This window comes from Schistocerca serialis, chromosome 4 (genome assembly GCF_023864345.2).
Source record: "Schistocerca serialis cubense isolate TAMUIC-IGC-003099 chromosome 4, iqSchSeri2.2, whole genome shotgun sequence".
Classification (NCBI taxonomy): Eukaryota; Metazoa; Arthropoda; class Insecta; order Orthoptera; family Acrididae; genus Schistocerca; species Schistocerca serialis.
Window position 1 is genome coordinate 638,672,351 of NC_064641.1, and position 20,923 is coordinate 638,693,273.

General features: G+C 37.3%; 1 protein-coding gene across 1 annotated transcript in view; it reads right to left on the reverse strand.

The window, feature by feature from the left end:
- Positions 1-20,923, reverse strand: part of LOC126474653 (fatty acid synthase-like) — a 332,546-nt gene that overhangs the window by 158,733 nt on the left and 152,890 nt on the right. The window contains exons 12-13 of the mRNA XM_050102131.1: positions 13,986-14,299; positions 4,292-4,555 (exon numbers count right to left, since the gene is read on the reverse strand). Of these exons, the coding sequence (XP_049958088.1) occupies positions 4,292-4,555; positions 13,986-14,299 (578 nt within the window). The remainder of the gene's footprint in view (positions 1-4,291; positions 4,556-13,985; positions 14,300-20,923) is intronic.

Here is a 20,923-nt window from a genome sequence, read left to right on the forward strand (position 1 = left end):
AAATGGCTAAGCAGGAATGGCTAGAGGACAAATGTAAGAATTTAGAAGTATATATCACTAGGGGTAGGATAGGTTCTTCTTACAGGAAAATTAAAGAGACCTTTGGAGGAAAAGGAACCACCTTTATGAACATCAAGCACTCAGATGGAAAACCATTCCTAAGGAAAAAAGGTAAAGCAGAAAGGTGAAAGGAGTATATAGATGGTCTACACAATGAAGATGTAATTGAGGGAAATATTATGAAATAGAAGAGCACATAGATGAAGATGAGAACAGAGATATGATACTATATGAAGAGTTTGACAAAGCACTGAAAGCTTTAAGTCAAAACAAGGCACCTCGAGTAGACAGCATTCCATTAAAGCTGCTGATAGCCTTGGGAGAGCCAGCCATGACAAAACTCCTCCAGCTGGAGAGCAAAACGGATGAGACAGGCAAAATACACTCATATTTCAAGAAGAATATAATAATACCAATTCCAAAGAAAGCAGGTGCTGTCAATTGTGAAAATTATAGAACGATCAGTTTAATAAGTCAAGGTTGCAAAATACTAACATGAATCCTTTACAGAAGAACGGAACAACTGGTAGAAGCTGCTCTCAGGGAAGATCAATTTGGATTCTGGAGAAATGTAGGAACACGTCAGGCAATACTGACCCTACGACATCTCATACAAGATAGGTTAAGGAAAGACAAACCTAAATTTACAGCATTTGTAGACTTAGAGAAAGCATTTGACTTTGCTGACTGAAATACTCTCTTTCAAATTCTAAAGGTGGCAGGGGTAAAATACAGGGACCAAAAAGCTATTTACAATTTGTACAGAAACCAGAAAGCAGTTATAAGAATTGAGGGGCATGGAAGGGAAAGAGTGGGTGAGAAGGGAGTGAGACAGGGTTGCAACCTATCCCCAATGTTATTCAATCTGTATATTGAACATGCAGTAAAGGAAACAAAAGAAAAATTTGAAAGTAGCAATTAAAGTCCAGGGAAAAGAAATAAAAACTCTGAGGTCTGCCAACAACATTGTAATTTTGTCAGAGACAGCAAAGGACTTGAAAGAGTAGTTGAATGGAATGAACAGTGTCTTGAAAGGACGGTATAAGATGAACATTAACAAAAGCAAAACGAGGTAGAATCTTCAGGCATGAACTTAATATTAAATACTTAAGATGAGATTTCAGATTTTGTCTGCTATGGTTTTGATTGATCTTTCATTGCTTCTTGTAAATCCCTTGTTATAGAGGTATTAATTAATATTAAGTTTTCTCTCACAGTTTAACTCAATTCTCTTTTGTAGTGAACTACTTTACTTGTTATGTATTTTTCTGTAGTATGGCTTGTATCAGTTTCAGCTTTAGCTATAGTTTTTCTGAATTTTTTTTAAGTTGATATAAATTTTTGCAAGTGATATTTTAAACAGATTGTCAGTGACTGTGTGTTAGTTCTAAGGTGAAGCTTTCATTATCCTGAATATTGGTTTTAAAACTATAATGCTTTATTAGACATGGTATTATCAGAAATGGTATTATGCTGTTGCCTTCCTCTGAGCTTTTGACTTACCCAGAAAGTTGTTTGACAATCTACAGTTTAATGAGAACTCTGAACCACAGAACAACTAAAAATTTTTTGCATGTAAACTTATGCCTGTTAAAATTGCAACACCAGGCAAGAGAGGAAATAATTAACTTTTACTTGTGCACTCAGAGTATAAAAAAAAAACAGAAATAATACATCAGTGCATTTGTAGCTGATTTGAGAGTATCAAAATACAAAATTAATTACATAGACCTGCCACCTCTAACAGCCAGAGTCACTGGCTCTAACCCGGTTGGGCATCGAGTCAAACAGAGGCAGGATGTCACATTTTGGTGTCATTCCATGCTGCTTCAACTTTATGTCTGAGTTAATCAATTGTAAAGGTGGTGTGCCATTCATTAGACAATTCACAGTCAGATGTTTTCAATGGTTGAGATGTCTGGAGAACTCGTTTTCCAGCACAACAGTTGAACACCCCCTATATCAAGAAAGATCGCGGAAACAAGGGTAATATGTAGTATTGTGTTATCTTGTTAAGAGATAATGCCATGGAGACCCCAAATGTAGGTATGGTCACCGGCCTTAATACATCACAAACATGATGCCTGTTGTCCAAATTATCAGCTAGGTGAACCAGGTGTAACCGTACTGTTTACTCAATGGCATACTGTACCAACACACTAGATGTTAGGCCCATTATGATGATGATTTATGCAATGTAGCAAATATTGTTCTTTTCAGAGCTTGCCCACACATACAGGTCCAATGTGACCTTGTACAAGTATTTGGAGCTCATCTGAAAAGAAAAAATTGTGCCACTCATGTGCCCCACAACATTGTTTGTTGCATCAATGTTAGCACAATTGTCTCTGGTGTAATATAAAGAGCAGCCCCAACAATGGTCACTGATCTGAAAGCCTGTGGTGCTCCAGACATCATAACACTGTAAGTGTTGTGACTCAAGGTGCATGAGGCAGTGCAATCCCGTACAGCCAAACAATGTATTCTCATCCACAAGTCACTTGATGCCACTGAGATCCTGCATGGCATGGAGTATGGTGCTCCTGAATCCATCAATTCCATATCTGCATGAGAGCCATGGAATCCCTATAAATATAAGCAGCATATGCTGAATGATTAATTGCAGTGTCAACAGAACACAATTCTGCCACTGTCAAATTCTGACACAAGCTGGTAGACATTTCTCCTTGACACATAACATGATCTTCTCACAAACAATAAACATTCAAATGCACTTTCTGACTGGCAAATACATTGCATAATCTTTCCTTACATACAGAATGTAGATGGCATTACTCCTACCTTCTATGAGCAGTTGAATTGAAATGTTAATTATTTGCATAAACAATAATTTAGTACCCTTCATGCCATTTTCACTGTTAGTTGCACATTGTCCTTGTTGTGTAGCAATTTTAATGGTGAAAGGTGTATAAATTATTTCCAGAGGTGAAAAAGTGAATATAGATAAGAAAAATCCTAGGACTGAATCTTAAACTTTGGATTAAAAGGCTCATCCTTATTTAGATACTGAAGTCCTATCAAACACAACTACTCTTCTAGCTATCTTCATGATATTTTTACCTTTAGTGGCTGTCATCTGTATAGTAGCATCATTCTTGCTAATTTCTGTCTCTTAGCTAACACAGCTAATTTAGAGTCCACATGCAAAAAAGATTGTAAATTTCCTTTTGCATGCAGACTCTAAATTACATATTTGAAGCAGTTGTCTGATGTCACATTCAGTATGTATGTTTCACATCTTAGCTTGAATTAGTACTGATTTTGCACATAGCAAATTAAATCATCTAGTTTCGCCATCCAGCAAACACCGTGAAAATCTATCTATCCTTTTTTTTTTTTTTTGTAAATCACAAGTTGAAATGTCAGGTAAAGAATTAGTGGCTCACACTTGTAATAATCTATGTATTATAATACATATGGTCACCAGTTATCATAGATAAATACATTCTGTTCATTTGAATTGTTTGATTTAGGGAATAATTCTATAGAGGGAGACAGACACATGTTTCAGCAAATATTAGTGACAGAACATACACTGAGTCTGGATTGTGTAACCAGGTAGGCTTTTTGAAAGAAAATATGATCCAAATTAATAGAATCTGATGATGTGGATTAATAAGTTACAGAAGGGTAGTAATGATATAATCAATATTATGTACCTTGAATGGACAATACTTGCTTGAGTTTACAAATAACTGATTGTTATTTCTTTGAGCCGTACTGTGTATCAATTGGCTGGCTCTCCCTTTCTCCCAGATATTCTTGGACTGGTATGTCCTTGTCCATTTAGATTAGTAGTATAACAAAATCTCTGACCAGACAGTCAGGGAAAGCAAAAAATTATCAATTCCAAATGATACACTACAACTATCCAAACAAGAGAACATAAGGACCATTATCATGAGAAAAGAAGTAAAATTCTTGCTTATTATAAAGTTATAATTTATTAAGATATGTTTTTTAGAATGAATTAACTGGAGATTGCTCCAGAAAATTTATCTCTTAGTAAATATGAAACTAGAGACTTTTTTCCCATATGTCATTAGATTTTTCTTAAAGACTGATTCAATTGTTTTGTAAAGACATTAGTCAAAGACTGATTACCGAGTTTTTAAAGATATGCATACTTACATATGAAACATGGCATTTTGTACATTGTTATTTCCATAGTCATTCTTGTGTCTTCAGAATACAAGTCAAGTGTACTTACTTCCTTTTGGAGCAAGTATATGTATGTTCCATCCCTTGAAGAAATCTTTGAAAGTACTTTCATTTCTGGAGGTAGACTACTGGAGTTTGAATTCAGAATCATGAAACCATCATTCTTCATTGCCACCCTTCGTTTCTGATCTAAAGTGTCAGTTAACACTAGATCAAAATCATTTATTGTTGGTTTATTACAGACTGTTATTTCTGAACCAAGTTTTGTGTCAACTTCTGCCGAATTTGTCTCAGAAATCAAGTACTGTTTCATCTGAAACATAGTAACATATGTTATTATTAATAAAACTTACAAACTTCTACATATAAAGACAACTTTTTTAATGGAACTGAATGATTGTAGTTAGGGGCTTTCAAAAAAAGTTTATCAGTGGACTTAAATGACATGATAATGAAATAGTTCCACAACTTCTTGCATTCATATAAAACTGTGCAAAATTATGAACCAGAATTGCTGGCTTATATTTATGTTCTGGAATTGAAATATTTATTACTGCTGCCTCATCAGGAAAGAGTTTGTTCCGAAAGCTTGAATTTTGTGTGTATGTTTGTGTTTGTTTGTGTGTCTATCGACCTGCCAGCGCTTTTGTTCGGTAAGTCACCTCATCTTTGTTTTTATATATAATTTTTCCCACGTGGAATGTTTCCTTCTATTTTTTTATATATATATAAAAAAACAAAGATGAGGTGACTTACCGTGGAATGTTTCCTTCCATTATATATATATATATATATATATATATATATATATATATATATATATATATATATATATATGACAGTATCCTAGCTTTTAGAACTACTAGCACCTTCTTCCTTGGAGATAGGAAGGGATAGGAAGGGATAGGTTGGGGAAGGTTGAAAAGGAAGAGCAGGTGACTCAGACCCCAGGATGAGAGAGGCATATGTTGTGACAAAAGGGGGACAAATATCTTTATCTCTCCTTCTCCTCAAGTCAGGGTGTGAGTGACCTCAACATTCTGCAACAGATGCTTCCTTCTTTTCCTAGAAAGAAGATACTATTAGTTCTGAAGGCATGTCCATTAGAATTACTGATATTTCACCCCTTTGCGAAAACCACATTCTGTTTGCAGAGCAGTGATTTGATTTATTGTAAGATATTTCACACAATCACTTTTTTGTGATACAATCATAACTGGTTTAGGCCTTCAAAAGCCATCTTCAGGTACTGTGGGGAGCATTTGATGAACTAGTGTTCATGTGCTATCAACTCACAACAATACATGAGCACTAGTTCACTAAATGCTGCCCATTGCCTCAGAAGATGGTCTTTGAAGGCCTAAACTGACTGGATTTGTATAATGAAAAAAGTGAATACATCAAAAATAAGAAAAATAATACCTTACTATTTCAGAAATTGAAGGTAAGTACTTGCCAACAATTCTTGTTCATAATTTTATAGTCAAGTATAGTATTGTTACACAAGCCAACCCACTACTGGGCTGAAATTTTTTGAACAAATCAAGCAAAAATAAGAATTGTAGAATAATGCTGTGTATCTTAATTTTCCTAAACACATGTTCATTATCAACCAATGTGCCATCTGATTCCATTGCAATCAGCTGCACCTGAAGAAACTGTAAATGGCGATTATGTCATCTTGCTAAGTGATCTTTCCTTTCTTTTTTTCCCCCGTAATATCTCAGTATGTTACAAAGGTACAAGTGTTACCAACACAGCCAATTATTTGCCCTGAAGCATTTATAAATATTCTGGGAAGCCAAGGTTCATGATTTGTGCTACAGGTCAGTCATCCAGTGTTGGAGAATGACCTTCTCAACATTTTTCAGTGTATTATTATTTTCAGTGATAGGCATTGATGTTGTTCTTACATGTTTTTTAATTTGATGTAACCACCTACTACTAGGTCAACATCATTGCCTTGTCTTATATCTTGGAATTCAACAAAGATTTTCTATCCATTTGCCTGCCCATGTGTCTCATGGATCTCTGTTTAATATTCATTACCACTAGAATTAAGTCTTTCATGTCAGTCTCTTCCCTGACACATTTGTTTGTTTTCCTGTTCCTCCAAATAATTCCCCACATGTTCTCTCTACTGCTTACTAAGCAACTCTCACTTACTGAATTCCTTTCATATTTAAAGTCAATTTCTCAGTGTTGTAACTCACAACTCATAATTCACACTAATGGCCATTTCGTTTTCAGACACCTAAAAACCTACATTTTATAAATTCTATTCTGGTTTTATCAAAAGCACTCAAGGCCATTTGTACTCATTTATATATTTTTCTAGAACATACCAAGTCATCTTCAGCTACACTGCAAATGAAAACTCACCGACAGGTTCTATGGATTCAATATTAATTTGTGACATTTTCTGTTTGTTACATCACTTTTACATTATTTCAGTCTTGATTTTCTTGAAAGAAATTTTGAACATGACAAAAGGTACCATCCACTAATTTCAGCAACTGCTCACTCCTATTCAAAAAATCCACCTAATTGTAGTAGCAGTCAACAGGAATCAGCTGTATTGGGCCAACCCAGATGACCACTTTAGCCAGGAGATGTCCAAGGGCATGTTTTTGCTTCAGCCAGCTCATTCTTTTCTCAGATGAAGAAACCATTGTGTGATAGACATTACATGAGTAACGGAGAGTTGATTTTTGACATAGGACATTTTGTATTTTGTATTTTTGTATCTTTTTTTTTTTTTTTTTTTTGCATGGAGACACCAACTGGTGTCTTTTGCAAACGTCATAGCATTTTTTTACAAGTTTAGTACACATATACAGGGTGTTACAAAAAGGTACGGCCAAACTTTCAGGAAACATTCCTCACACACAAAGAAAGAAAATATGTTATGTGGACATGTGTCCGGAAACGCTTACTTTCCATGTTAGAGCTCATTTTATTACTTCTCTTCAAATCACATTAATCATTGAATGGAAAGACACAGCAATAGAACGTACCAGCGTGACTTCAAACACTTTGTTACAGGAAATGTTCAAAATGTCCTCCGTTAGCGAGGATACATGCATCCACCCTCCGTCGCATGGAATCCCTGATGCGCTGATGCAGCCCTGGAGAATGGCGTATTGTATCACAGCCATCCACAATACGAGCACGAAGAGTCTCTACATTTAGTACCGGGGTTGTGTAGACAAGAGCTTTCAAATACCCCCATAAATGAAAGTCAAGAGGGTTGAGGTCAGGAGAGCGTAGAGGCCACGGAATTGGTCCGCCTCTACCAATCCATCGGTCACCGAATCTATTGTTGAGAAGTGTACGAACACTTTGACTGAAATGTGCAGGAGCTCCATCGTGCATGAACCACATGTTGTGTCGTACTTGTAAAGGCACATGTTCTAGCAGCACAGGTACAGTATCTCGTATGAAATCATGATAACGTGCTCCATTGAGCGTAGGTGGAAGAACATGGGGCCCAATCAAGACATCACCAACAATGCCTGCCCAAACGTTCACAGAAAATCTGTGTTAATAACGTGATTGCACAATTGCATGCGGATTCTCGTCAGCCCACACATGTTGATTGTGAAAATTTACAATTTGGTCATGTTGGAATGAAGCCTCATCTGTAAAGAGAACATTTGCACTCAAATGAGGATTGACACATTGTTGGATGAACCATTCACAGAAGTGTACCCGTGGAGGCCAATCAGCTGCTGATAGTGCCTGCACACGCTGTACATGGTACGGAAACAACTGGTTCTCCCGTAGCAGTCTCCATACAGTGACGTGGTCAACGTTACCTTGTACAGCAGCAACTTCTCTGACGCTGACATTAGGGTTATCGTCAACTGAACGAAGAATTGCCTCATCCATTGCAGGTGTCCTCATCGTTCTAGGTCTTCCCCAGTCGCGAGTCATAGGCTGGCATGTTCCGTGCTCCCTAAAACGTCGATCAATTGCTTCGAACGTCTTCCTGTTGGGACACCTTCGATCTGGAAATCTGTCTCGATACAAACGTACCGCGCCATGGCTATTACCCCGTGCTAATCCATACATCAAATGGGCATCTGCCAACTCCGCATTTGTAAACATTGCACTGACTGCAAAACCACGTTCGTGATGAACACTAACCTGTTGATGCTACGTACTGATGTGCTTGATGCTAGTACTGTAGAGCAATGAGTCGCATGTCAACACCAGCACCGAAGTCAACATTACCTTCCTTCAATTGGGCCAACTGGCGGTGAATCGAGGAAGTACAGTACATACTGAAGAAACTAAAATGAGCTCTAACATGGAAATTAAGCGTTTCCGGACACATGTCCACATAACATCTTTTCTTTATTTGTGTGTGAGGAATGTTTCCTGAAAGTTTGGCCGTACCTTTTTGTAACACCCTGTATATATATATATATATAGACACACACACACACACACACACACACACACACACACACACACGAATTAATAGAGGGAAACATTCCACATACACAATAATTTATTTTAGTTTAATATTAATATTCACTTAAAGAGTATAAACACTTGTCAATCAAGAAATGTTTCAGTTTCACTTTGAATAAGTTCCCTTTGTGGCACCTTATAGAGCTCGGTAATCTGTTGTACCATATTTGACCACTAATACATGGACTATGGTCTGTTGTTTTTAATTTTGTTCTTTGTCTGTAGTAGCAGTCTTTATATTTTGTATTACAGGCATGCATATCAGAGCGCTTTGTTTCTTTGTTTTGATGCGTCACAAAAAATATAATTAATTTGTAACGATACAGTGAGTAGACTGTTAGGTATTTATGATGAACAAAGATTTCCCTGCATGAATCTCTATACCCTAATCCATGGATAATTCTGATTGCTCTTTTCTGTAGGGTTAATATTCTGTTCATATGTATGTCGGCAGCACAACCCCATATCTCTATCCCGTAGTTAATCTGTGGAAAAATGGTTCCATAATAAATTGTTTTTAATGTCTGATATGGGACTACTTTTGATAACTGGCTGATTAGATGTAATGAACTGCTGATTTTATTGCATAAAAATTTGATATGGTTTACCCATCTTAGATTTTCATCTAGGTGAATACCTAGAAATCTGCAGCCTTCTGTGTCCACTACTTCAATTCCACCTATGTTACTGATAGAGGTTTGGTGTGAGTTTGTAAGTTTAAATGGCAATAACTGAGATTTACTGATATTAACTTTCAAACCCCTATCTTGGAAATAAGTAGTTATTTGCTGTAGTCCCCCAGTGGATACCAACATTAACTCATCATTTTGTTTACCAAGAAATAACAGTCAGGTATCGTCTGCATAGGTTACCAATTGGGAGTTGAAAGGTTGCTCTATATCATTTATGTACACTAGGAAAAGGAAAGGGCCTAAAATTGAGCCCTGGGGTACACCTTGTGTGACTGTCTCAAACTCATCATTTTGTTTACCAAGAAATAACAGTGAGGCATCGTCTGCATAGGTTACCAATTGGGAGTTGAAAGGTTGCTCTATATCATTTATGTACACTAGGAAAAGGAAATGGCCCAAAATTGAGCCCTGGGGTACACCTTGTGTGACTGTCTCATATTTGGACTGGAAATTAATGATCTGATTATTGATTTTGTAAGTCAGCATTGTACACTGCATGCGGTTAAATAAATATGTAGCCAGCAATTGCATGGATGCAGCATTTACATTGTATGACTCAAGTTTACTTAAAAGTAACTCATGTTTTACCGAGTCAAAGGCTTTAGTAAGGTCTAGAAATATGCCAGCTGTTTGCATTCCTTGATCAAGGGCACCATACATTTTGTGAAGAAATTCCGTAATTGCTGTGATAGTAGTATGATCTTTTCGGAATCCGTGTTGTGTCTCTGTTAGGAACTTATTTTTCAAGAAATAGTCACTAAGTTGTGTCAGCAGCACAACTTCAAATACTTTGCTGAAGACAGGTATTAATGATATGGGCCTGAAATTTGAAACCTCTTCCTTGGATCCTTTTTTATGCACTGGTTTAACTGTGCTCCATTTCAATACATTTGGAAATGTATGTTCTCTGATACTGCAGTTTACCAGGTGGGTGATTATTTTAACTAATTCCTTATTACATTTTTTAATCACGATACTACTCAAACCATCCCATCCAGATGAGATCTTATTCTTTAGGTTATTTATTATCCTGCCTAGTTCTTTTTCACTTACTTGTTTGTATTCAAAAGGTGGCTCTTCAAAGCGGCAGAGCTTTACCTCACTACTCACAACTGTGTTATTAATTGGACTAACAGCTGCAGGTATAAAGTATTTATTGAAAACATTGCAGACTTTATTAGGATCTTTAATTGTGTTTCCTTCATGTCTTATAATTAAAATTTCAGTTTCTGGCTTCGGTGTGGCTTTGCAAAATTGATTTACAATTCTCCATGAGGTCTTGGCTATATTGTCTGATTGAGCTATTTCACTGCTGTATATCTGTTTTTTTAGATTTGAAAGCTCTTTCTTAAAGATTTTCTTGGCTTCGTTGTACTTGGCCTTAAAAACCTGCAGGTTTGTTAACTTGTGTAACACATCCAGGTCCTGGATGTTTTGCCTGAGTTTTATCATATTTGCTGGAAGTATCAGTCTGTTGGTTTTTGCACTTTGGTTATGGGTGAACACTCTTTGTATTTTCTTAACAGGGCAGCATCTGTCAAAGTGTCTTAGCATAGTATCATAGAATTTGGCCCATTTGTTTTCAGATCCTTCAGTCTGGTAAACCGGATCCCAGTCCTCTATAGCTAATTTATTTCTTAAGGCAAGGATGTTACCCTGTTTTAGGATTCTTTTATTTTCGATAACTTTTGTCATTTTTGGGATGCTTGTGTTTACATACTCTACAAGCTGGCATTTGTGGTCAGAGTAGTGAAAATCCATATTCCAGCACCTAACACTGTCTTTAATATGTTTACATAGTATAACGTAATCAATTCTGCTAGATATGGACTTTGTTACCCTGGTATCACTATTTACTACATTTATGAGATTATATGAGTTAAGAGTATCTATTAACCTTATATTACACAAACTGGAAGATTTTGCCTCAATATTCAGATCACCAAGTATAGTTAGGTCACTTGGACCACAACATCCCACTACTCTACTAAATATGTCTATGAAGCTAACTACATCCGCCTTTGGTGGATGGTAAATCCCAATAACTTTCTCATAACCTCTCTACACTCTTTGGTGTGGACTTCAATGCCTGTCACTTCAATCAAGCCTTCTTTGTTGTACTGGTCTAGATAGTTTATTTTCTTGTACTGGAGGTTCTCACTAATTTAAACTGCCACACCACCACCCTTATGTTGCTGTCTACAATAACTATTTGCTAAGGAGTAGCCCTCTAGTTTACAGTAAATAATTTCATCAGATTTTAATCCATGCTCAGTTAACACTACTATATGAGGTGACTGTTCACTTACAAAAACCTGTAATATATTAAGCTTATTTCTAAGGTACTGTATGTTTAGGTGCATGAGCCTTAGTGGTATTTTTAACTGGTCACTCTGATTATCTTCCTTTAAAATGCACTGAGTTGGTTCACTTACATAAGTTCTGGATCCAGGCACTAAAAGTGTTCCTGTTCTTTGGCAATCTTGCATTTCTCAATCTACTACCCAACCTGGCTTCTATCTGTCTAGTTGTCAAGGTAGCTGTTGAGGTGCCTTCTTGCTCCGTACAGTCCGAGGAGTTGCCGAACTGCCTGGTGTTGCAGTAACTGGGGTTGTATACTCCACCACATTTGATTGAGTAAGTGATGCTGAAGAGTCTGCAGTTGATGCAACAGCTTCTGTTGTTTTAACTAGCTGGCTTGGCCAGTTGTTTTTACCCAGTCCTGGGAATTTGTTAGTTGCTTTACTTTCCCACAGAAACATGTCACTTTGAACTCCGGGTTTTATTGGTCTTGAGGATCTTCTACGAGTACAATGTGTTTCTGGACTTTTGAATATCTTGTTCCTGCAAACTGATCTTCCTACTCCATTGTTCGTTACTGTCCTCTTGACAACATTGTGGTTGATTTCTGGTACTGTAATTTTTTCTTGCTGTGGTATTATTTGCTCAGTTCCATCTGGATCCTTCCAATCAAGTGATATTGCAGGATTTAGTTGATTTTTTGGAGAGATGGCTGCAAGTAGAGTTCCTGAACAGCCAAACTGCAGACTTCTACAATCAAGGTCTCTGCCACATCATATCTGTTGGGAGTCATGTCTCACTGAATAGTCAATATGTAGAGAAATATCATCATCGGTGTGGAGGGTAAAAATCGTAGAGGGAGACCAAGAGATGAATACACTAAGCAGATTCAGAAGGATGTAGGTTGCAGTAAGTACTGGGAGATGAAGAAGCTTGCACAGGATAGAGTAGCATGGAGAGCTGCATCAAACCAGTCTCAGAACTGAAGACAACAAAAACAACAATCATCATCAAGTTTCATAGTCACAGCTTTATTTTTCAAGGTGAGAATCAAAACTTTATGACTAGTTCTCATGATTATATAGCTACATAACAAACACTACAGTTATATTGGTTGTTTTATACACAGTGGCCCTAGCTGGCTGAGTGAGATAGAGGGAAGGAGTGTGGGAATTGGTTGAGGTAAGTATGTGTGGAACAAGGGGAAGTTAGCTAGGTTTGGAGAGCAGCAGAGGGTGATGTGTTGCTCTTAGCATCAATAGTAAAATGAGAATTGAATAAAAGGGTACGAATCAGAAAACTGAGAAGATGGGATAAGGACAGAAAATTTACATCAAAGTGAGTACAATGGCTGAACGGGGGACGCATGGGATGGAAAATGAGAGGAGAGGAATGGGGAAAAAAACAAGGTGTATGGGTGGAGTTAGTGAAGTTTCAGGCTCAGAAGAGCTATCGCTTGAAGAAGCAAAGAGAGGAGACATAGGGAGGGGTTGATATAAATTGAATTGGCATTGAACCAGCTGTTGAAATCACTAATGTTGCGGAATGCAGTATGTTCAACAGCTGGGCAGAACATCTTCAGCAGCTAGTCAGTCGACCTTATGGGTAGCCACAGTTTGGCAGTGGGCATGCTTTAGGTAGACAGTTCATTAGCTTTCAGACTCACATAAAACACAGCACAGTAACTGTAGTACAGCTGATGTATCATATGGCTGCTTTTGCACATGGCCCTACATTTGATAAGATAGGAAATGCCTGTGAATTGACTGCAGTAGGAGATGATGGGTTGGTGGATAGTACAGGACTTGCATCTATACTGTCCATAGCAAAATGACCTATGTGGTGTAACACTGTGAATGAGTAAGACACAGGGTTGAATTAGGCTATTACATCGGCTGCGTGGGTCATGGAATATTAATTCTGGTCATGAGTGTAAAGTTTTGGATAGGAGGTCCTTCATCTCATGGCATAAAGTGTCAAGCCCTCTTGAGAAGCTGTTGACTGTTTCACAGCTTACACACTATTGGGTAATTTTATTTCCTGTGTCAACTTTCACATTATTCTAGAAAAGGTGGCTTTCTGTTGAGTTAGCACTGTATCATCTGCAACTTCATACAGCCTTTCTCATTACATTACTAATACACATGAACTGGGAGAGTATGACTTAATATCACAAAATGATAATTATAAGGCATATAAGATTTAACAGTCTTAGTATTACCAATTTCAAAACATTAAACTCATTCTGTTATGATAAAGATAACTGCTTACCATCATCCATGGGTTTTCAGAAAACCATTTTGAAACTGCAGAAGTATATTTAACTTTATCATTGTCAGAAAAAACAGCAGTTTTAATGTTAACCTGTTTAACACAGTTTTCAATAAAGATCTGTAGACAAATGCCAAGAGCTGTAAATGTATCTGTAAGGAAATTATGATAAGGAACAAAATTTTTGTAACTGCACGATGGCTGTTCATTTGGTGAACGGCGTGGTATTGCTGCTGTCTCTGCGTCAGAGAACTGCATTCCCTCACAGCCTACAGTTTTTAGTGCTTCGTCAACAATGACAAATACAGCTTCACCTGAAATAAAGGGACCTTTCTGAACATTACATTTGGTACTAAATGATTATAATTTGTTACGTATAAATTGTATAAAATCAATGTTTACTTTTCACTCCAAATGAAAGAATATTAGTCATGAAGTACACAGAAGAAATATTATCTAACTAAGTTATGAATAAAATATGTGGAGACAAAACAAGTACAGCTGAAGAGCAAACACAGAGGTGAAGATGGTAACTATCAACCTGGGTGTGTCACTATGCTGTGGAAAGCAAGAAGAAGCAAACATGTAAGTCATACTGCTGCAGCGAAGCATTTGTAACTTTTACTCCTTCTGCTGTGACTTAATTTTCTGGAGATAAAATAGTCCCTCATTCAAATATCCAGATGGGGGCAGTCTCAGAGGAGCTTAATAATGGTAACCAAGACTAAAATAAGATTAAAGCAATTAGCAACATGGATTTTTAGAGCACTTATAGCATGAGGTAAACCGGAGAACATAAAATGGGAGATGACGAGGCTAAAACTAGCTATACCTCTACATATATAATCTATCAGCCACTGCATGCAGCATGGTGGAGGGTGTTACATACCACTATTAGTCATTTACTTTCCTGTTCCACTCACAAATAAGGCAAGGGAAAAACAACTGTCTATAATCCTCTGTAAGTGTCCTAATTTCTCTCATGTTATCTTCAAGGTCCTTACGTGATATGTATATTGACCGCAATAGAACTGATCTGCAGTCAGCCTCAAATGCTGGTTCTCTGAATTTCCACAACCATACCTCATGAAAAGAGAGTCATGTTCCTTCCAGGGATTCCCACTTTATTTCATGAAGCATCTCCATCGTACTTGCACACTGATGAAAACCTACCAGTAACGACTTTAGCAGCATGCCTCCAAATTGCTTCAATGTCTTTCTTTAAGCTGACATGGTGAGGATCCCAAACACCTGAGCGGTACTTAAGAATGGGTCACACTAGTGTTCTACACACTTTGTCCTTTACAGATCAGCTACACTTTTCTTACCAAAATTTCTTCCAATAAAATGAAGTCAAGCATTCACCTTCCCCATAACCAACCTGACTGACTCATTCCATTTCACATCTTTTTGCAATGTTATGCATACATATTTAATCAGTGTGACTGGGTCAAGCACCATGCTACTAATGCTGTATTCAAACATTGTAGGATTGGTTTTCTTGCTCATCCATGATAACTTACATTTTTCTACATTTAGAGAAAGCTGTCATTCATCACATCAACTATAAATTCTGTCTAAGTCACTTTGTATTCTTCAGTCACTCAATGACTACATGTTCACATACACCACAGCATCATCAGCAAACAGCAATAATTTGCTATTCACACTGTCCGTCAGATCAATCACATATATAAAGAGTAAGAGCCATCCTACCACACTTCCCTGGGGCACTCCTGATGCTACCCCTTTCTCTGATGAATACTCACTGTTGAGGACATGCTGGGTTGTATTACTTAAAAAATCTTTGAGTGACTCACAAATCTGGGAACGTAATCCATATGCTCAGACCTTTGTCAGCACTCTGTAATGGGATACCATGTAAAAAGCTTTCTGGAAATCTAGGTATGTGGAATCTGGCTGTTGCCCTCAATCCATGGTTGTCAGGATATCATGTGAGGAAGGATAAGTTGAGTTTCATACAAGTGTGCTGATTTGTGGACAGTAGCTTTTCTGTCTCATAGAAATTTATTATATTTAAACTCAGAATGTGGTCAAGAATTCTGAGAAAACTGGTGTTAAGGATACTGATCTGTAATTATGTGGGTACATTCTTACACCTCTCTTGTATTAGGTATGAGTCAAAGAAGATTTCTGGTTTGGACAATTTCCATGTAATATACTTAGTCAACTAAAACAAAATAACTAGAGCTGGTGTAATATTCTCAATGGAATGGGGAAAAAATGAGTCAAAAGCTAATTGCTGCATAGTGACAGGAAGTCATCATTATCATCTTGGGATCCTTCCAGAGAACTGGACACAACTTGTGGACAATATGCATTAATCTGTTTCAGTCATTACAAGCATCTTCTCTTTTTACATCTTCCAGTGTTGCTCCTTTCTGAAGAAGGTATTCACGTGTTTGGTCTAGCCACCTTCTTCTGGGTTCTCCAATAGGTCTTCCTCTATGTACTGTCATTTCCAATTAATGCCTAGGGGTGCTAGTCCCTTACATCCTTTGCATATGCTCAAACCATTTCAACCATGCAATGCATAATCTTTTCTCCATTGCGTAGGTCATTTGCATGTCACTCCTAATGCACTCATTTCTTGTCTCTTATTGTTTTTTTGCATACTAGATTATAAAGAATTGATTTTGCATGATTGTAGTTTGCTGATGCACCTTTTTCATAACACATTGTCCTACAAGCCATATGTTATGATTGGCACAAGATATGATTTGGACATTGCTTGTTTGGCTTTTATGGGAACTGCTGTATACTGCACTAGTCTTCATATTGGATACAAGAACATGGAATCTTCTGACACTCTGTTCTGAACTTCTAGCTCAGCAGTTCCTGGTTTGATACAATGCATCCAAGATAAGTAAAGCTTTCTAGACAGTCAATTATTTCTCCAAGGAGTCTAAGGTTACATTAACCAAGTGTTCTGCTCAATTTCATTTTTACATTTTTCTTCTTACTCACAGTTAACTTGTACTCATTAAATTTATTAGTCCAGCGATATGATTTCCTATGAATCTCTTGTTTTGTCTCTTGTAAGAAGGCAAATATCACCAGCAGAATCCAATCCAGTCAAATCTCCAGATTCTACAGCTTTAATTTCTTTAATAATTCAGTCCATTAGTGCAATGATATATACTGTGAATAGTGCAATATCTTGTTGTATGCCTCTCTTTTTCTACTGTACACTGATTTCACAGTTTTTGGACCCTCCAAATTAGAGAACTTGGAAGCTCTAGTTTATGCAAACATTCTGATATATTGCTCTTTGAAACAATGTTGTCAGCTTTTTCTATGCCTAAATAGACTACAGTTGGATCTTTCCGCTATCACTGCAATTTTCAATTAGGTGTCTAACTCTGGAAACTTGGTAAATTACTACTCTGTTGCCTCTGAGAAGGATAATAATAATTAAACAGAAAGCAGAACCAGTAGATTTAACTGTCATTCAAGCAAATATAACAACATTTGGACATGGTGATCATGATCTTGGGAACACTACAACCAACCCCCATTGTCTGGCTTCCAGTCCTATCACATTATGAACCTCCACACATCTGATGACAATCAGCAGCTCAGTGGGTAGCTATATCAGTCATTGTCAATCAAACCCTATGCATCCACCAATATTTTCCTACTGGGGACCGTCTCAAATCCCGAAAACCATTCAGTATGGATGAAGCAACACCCAAGGATGAAAGGACTGCACAGAGAGACGAGTGACAGTGGATAGCTGTGAAGAAGAGCAGCCTGGTGCCTGACCCAACAGTGCAAGTGCCAGGCTTCGAGCTACCATGGAGTCACTGGATTGCACTGAACAGACTACGAACCAGATTTGGACAATGCAGACAATTAATGGTGAAGTGGGGACTAGCCAAATATCCCAGGTGATTGTGGAATGGAACGGACTATGGAATATATTTTAAGTTGTGATGTGTATGGTTTTCCTAAAAAAAGTCTTAAAACATCCACTTACTGACAGTCAATGACAAAAAAGATTGGATACACAATTCCATGTTTATATTGTCATAATCTACATATTTATGAACATTGCTGATTTTTGTTTAGTTTAAAATTTATTTTCTGTAGTCTGGATGTGGAATACAAAATAAATAAAATAAGAAGATGTGTACAAACACCTGGAGTAAGTTTTGCTATATGTGTTAGACATAAATAATCTTATTACTGTGGGTAACTGAAATGCTGTGGGAGGAGAAACACAAGAAGCTGAAATGACAGGAAGGTATAGATTAGGAATTAAAAATAAAAGAGGAAAAAGGTCTTTCAATTTTTGCATAAAAAGAGAGCTTTTCATCAGAAATACATAATATTAGAACCACCCAAGAGGATGCTTTTCATGGATAAAACCAAAAACTGAATACAAATCGTTAGTTCAAAAGATAGCCAAAAAGTTGAACAATAGGTAAATTAAAAACACTGAGTAGCACAGAAAACTATAGAAATTCCAGAATGAGATTTTCACTCTGCAGCAGAGTGTGCACTGATACGAAACTTCCTGGCAGATTAAAACTGTGTGCCGGACCGAGACTCGAAGTCGGGACCTTTGCCTTTCACGGGCAAGTGCTCTGCCAACTGAGCTACCCAAACACAACTCACGCCCGGTCCTCACAGCTTTACTTCTGCCCAATACCTCATCTCCTACCTTCCAAACTTTACAGAAGCTCTCCTGCGAACCTTGTAGAACTAGCACTCCTTTCTTTCAGGGGTTTGAGTTGTGCTTGGGTAGCTCAGTTGGTAGAGCACTTGCCAGCGAAAGGCAAAGGTCCTGAGTTCGAGTCTCGGTCCGGCACATAGTTTTAATCTGCCAGGAAGTTTATTTACTGTAGAAATTCATTGCAGTTATAACTGAAAGACAATATAGGTCAAACAATAAACCTCTGTTGGGAAGGAAGTAGCAAAGGACAAAACTAGTCCCTCACAAAATGAACCTAGGGAACCACAGATAAATGATCACTTAACAGCATTAACAGGACACAGGAAAAGTTCAAAGGAAAGAAAATGAACTCAAATAAAGTAGACTAAGAAACTTAGTTAATGGAAAAGCAAAAAGAGCTAAAGCATAATGATGACAAGCCACATGTCACAAAATTAATTAATATTACAGACACATGACCAGATAAGAAACCAGGAAAAAAAAACCAAAGAAATTCAATCTGCTCCAAGCAGGGAATTTTTTATAGATGATGAGGACATAGCTAACAGATGGAAACAATATATTGAAAAGTTTTATTATGAGACAGAACAATTAAGCAAAATGGATGGAGAAAAAGTAGAAAAAATGGAAATGAGGCATGACATTACAAAAGAATTTGAAAAGGCATTAAATGGTTTGAAATAAAAGAAGGATAGTGGTATTGCTAACATCACAGGTGAAATGATTAAAGCCTTAGATCCAGAAACAAAACAAACTTCTGACATATCATTTAATCAGTCATATCTATAAAGACAGTAAATCATCTGTTACATTTTATGTGTAGTGAAGACTCTTTGACTGTTCATGTTTTCTTTGAACTACAAAACATACATAGATGTTCTTTGCGGTTTACAATTGCATGATGTAACAAACTATTTATGATGTGTTGAATAAACTGTATTTCCACACTAAATTTGGTAACCCCAAATTTGCAAATAAAATTCCAGAACAATTGCTTTGTATGCCCAAAAACTGAATTGCATACTGAAATGATGAAATGCATCTTACATAAGTTTTTGTGTTAACTGCACCACTTGGAACTAATTGTGAACAACCATGTCAAATATTTAATGCCTACATGACGTACACATAGGGTCCTGGAAGCACATTGACAAGAGTGGCAAATGTGAACCTTAGTCTGGCTGTGGTGAAAACTTGCCCTTCTGGTCAGTTGGAAAATACAGTTTGATAGTTTGCCCAACTTGAGAGACAATTTCTCTCAGTCCACATCACCTCAGATGAAACTACATATATTTATGTGGAGGCTGCAGTTAATGATCAAATGGCTACAAAAGTACAACAGCCTAGCTTCACCATCAGGCACTGAAAAGTAGACTTCCATCACGCAGGTGCTTGCAATGTGCATACTGCAGTCAGAAGCCAAGCAACTTCAAAAACGGTTCACCACTTAGAAAGTCTGTAACTGCACACCATCCCAAATACTTCATCATCTTTGCTCACTATCGGGTGATGCAATTAATGATGATTTTCTGTGAAATATATGGCTGTTGGTCTTGCCTACAGCTGCACACAAAATACTCACAGTTATCAATGGTGATCTTGAAACTGTTGATCAAACTGCTGACACAATAATTGATATGTATCCATTACAGGTGTCATAACCATCTCTACTAAGACAAAGGACTGCTAGAACAAGTAAGTGAACTATGTAAACAAGCCACAGACTTAAAAATATAGTGCTCCACATGTGTTGCAACAATGACAATATTCTTGCAGAAACGAGCATTCAACTTCATGCAGAAACAAGCATTCACCCTCCAGGGAGAATATCTGCTGGTATCACAGACAATTTGGAACTGTAAAAAGTGTTGAACATCCTGAGACAAGGAAAATGCTGCTGGAAATCAGTAGCAACAGTGGCTTATTTCAAACCAGACAGCAGAACTGTGTACTAAGTTACAGTTCCTCATAAACGTAGGTCCTGATGCCTAAATGCTGATGGCAGCCACCTGTATCCTGCAAATGACTGTTCCATCAAGACTTATGAGCATGTCTCCTTACATTTATCCTTCAAAGTTTGACATGAATTAGTATGGAGATTCTTTGTCATTGAAGTGATACCCCCAGTAGTTTGAGCATATTTCTTATCACTTTACAGCCTCCTCCCAGATCTTTGGCATTGACATCTACTTGACTCTAAAACATTGTTGTCTACTCACGCATTACACAATGCCAGTCT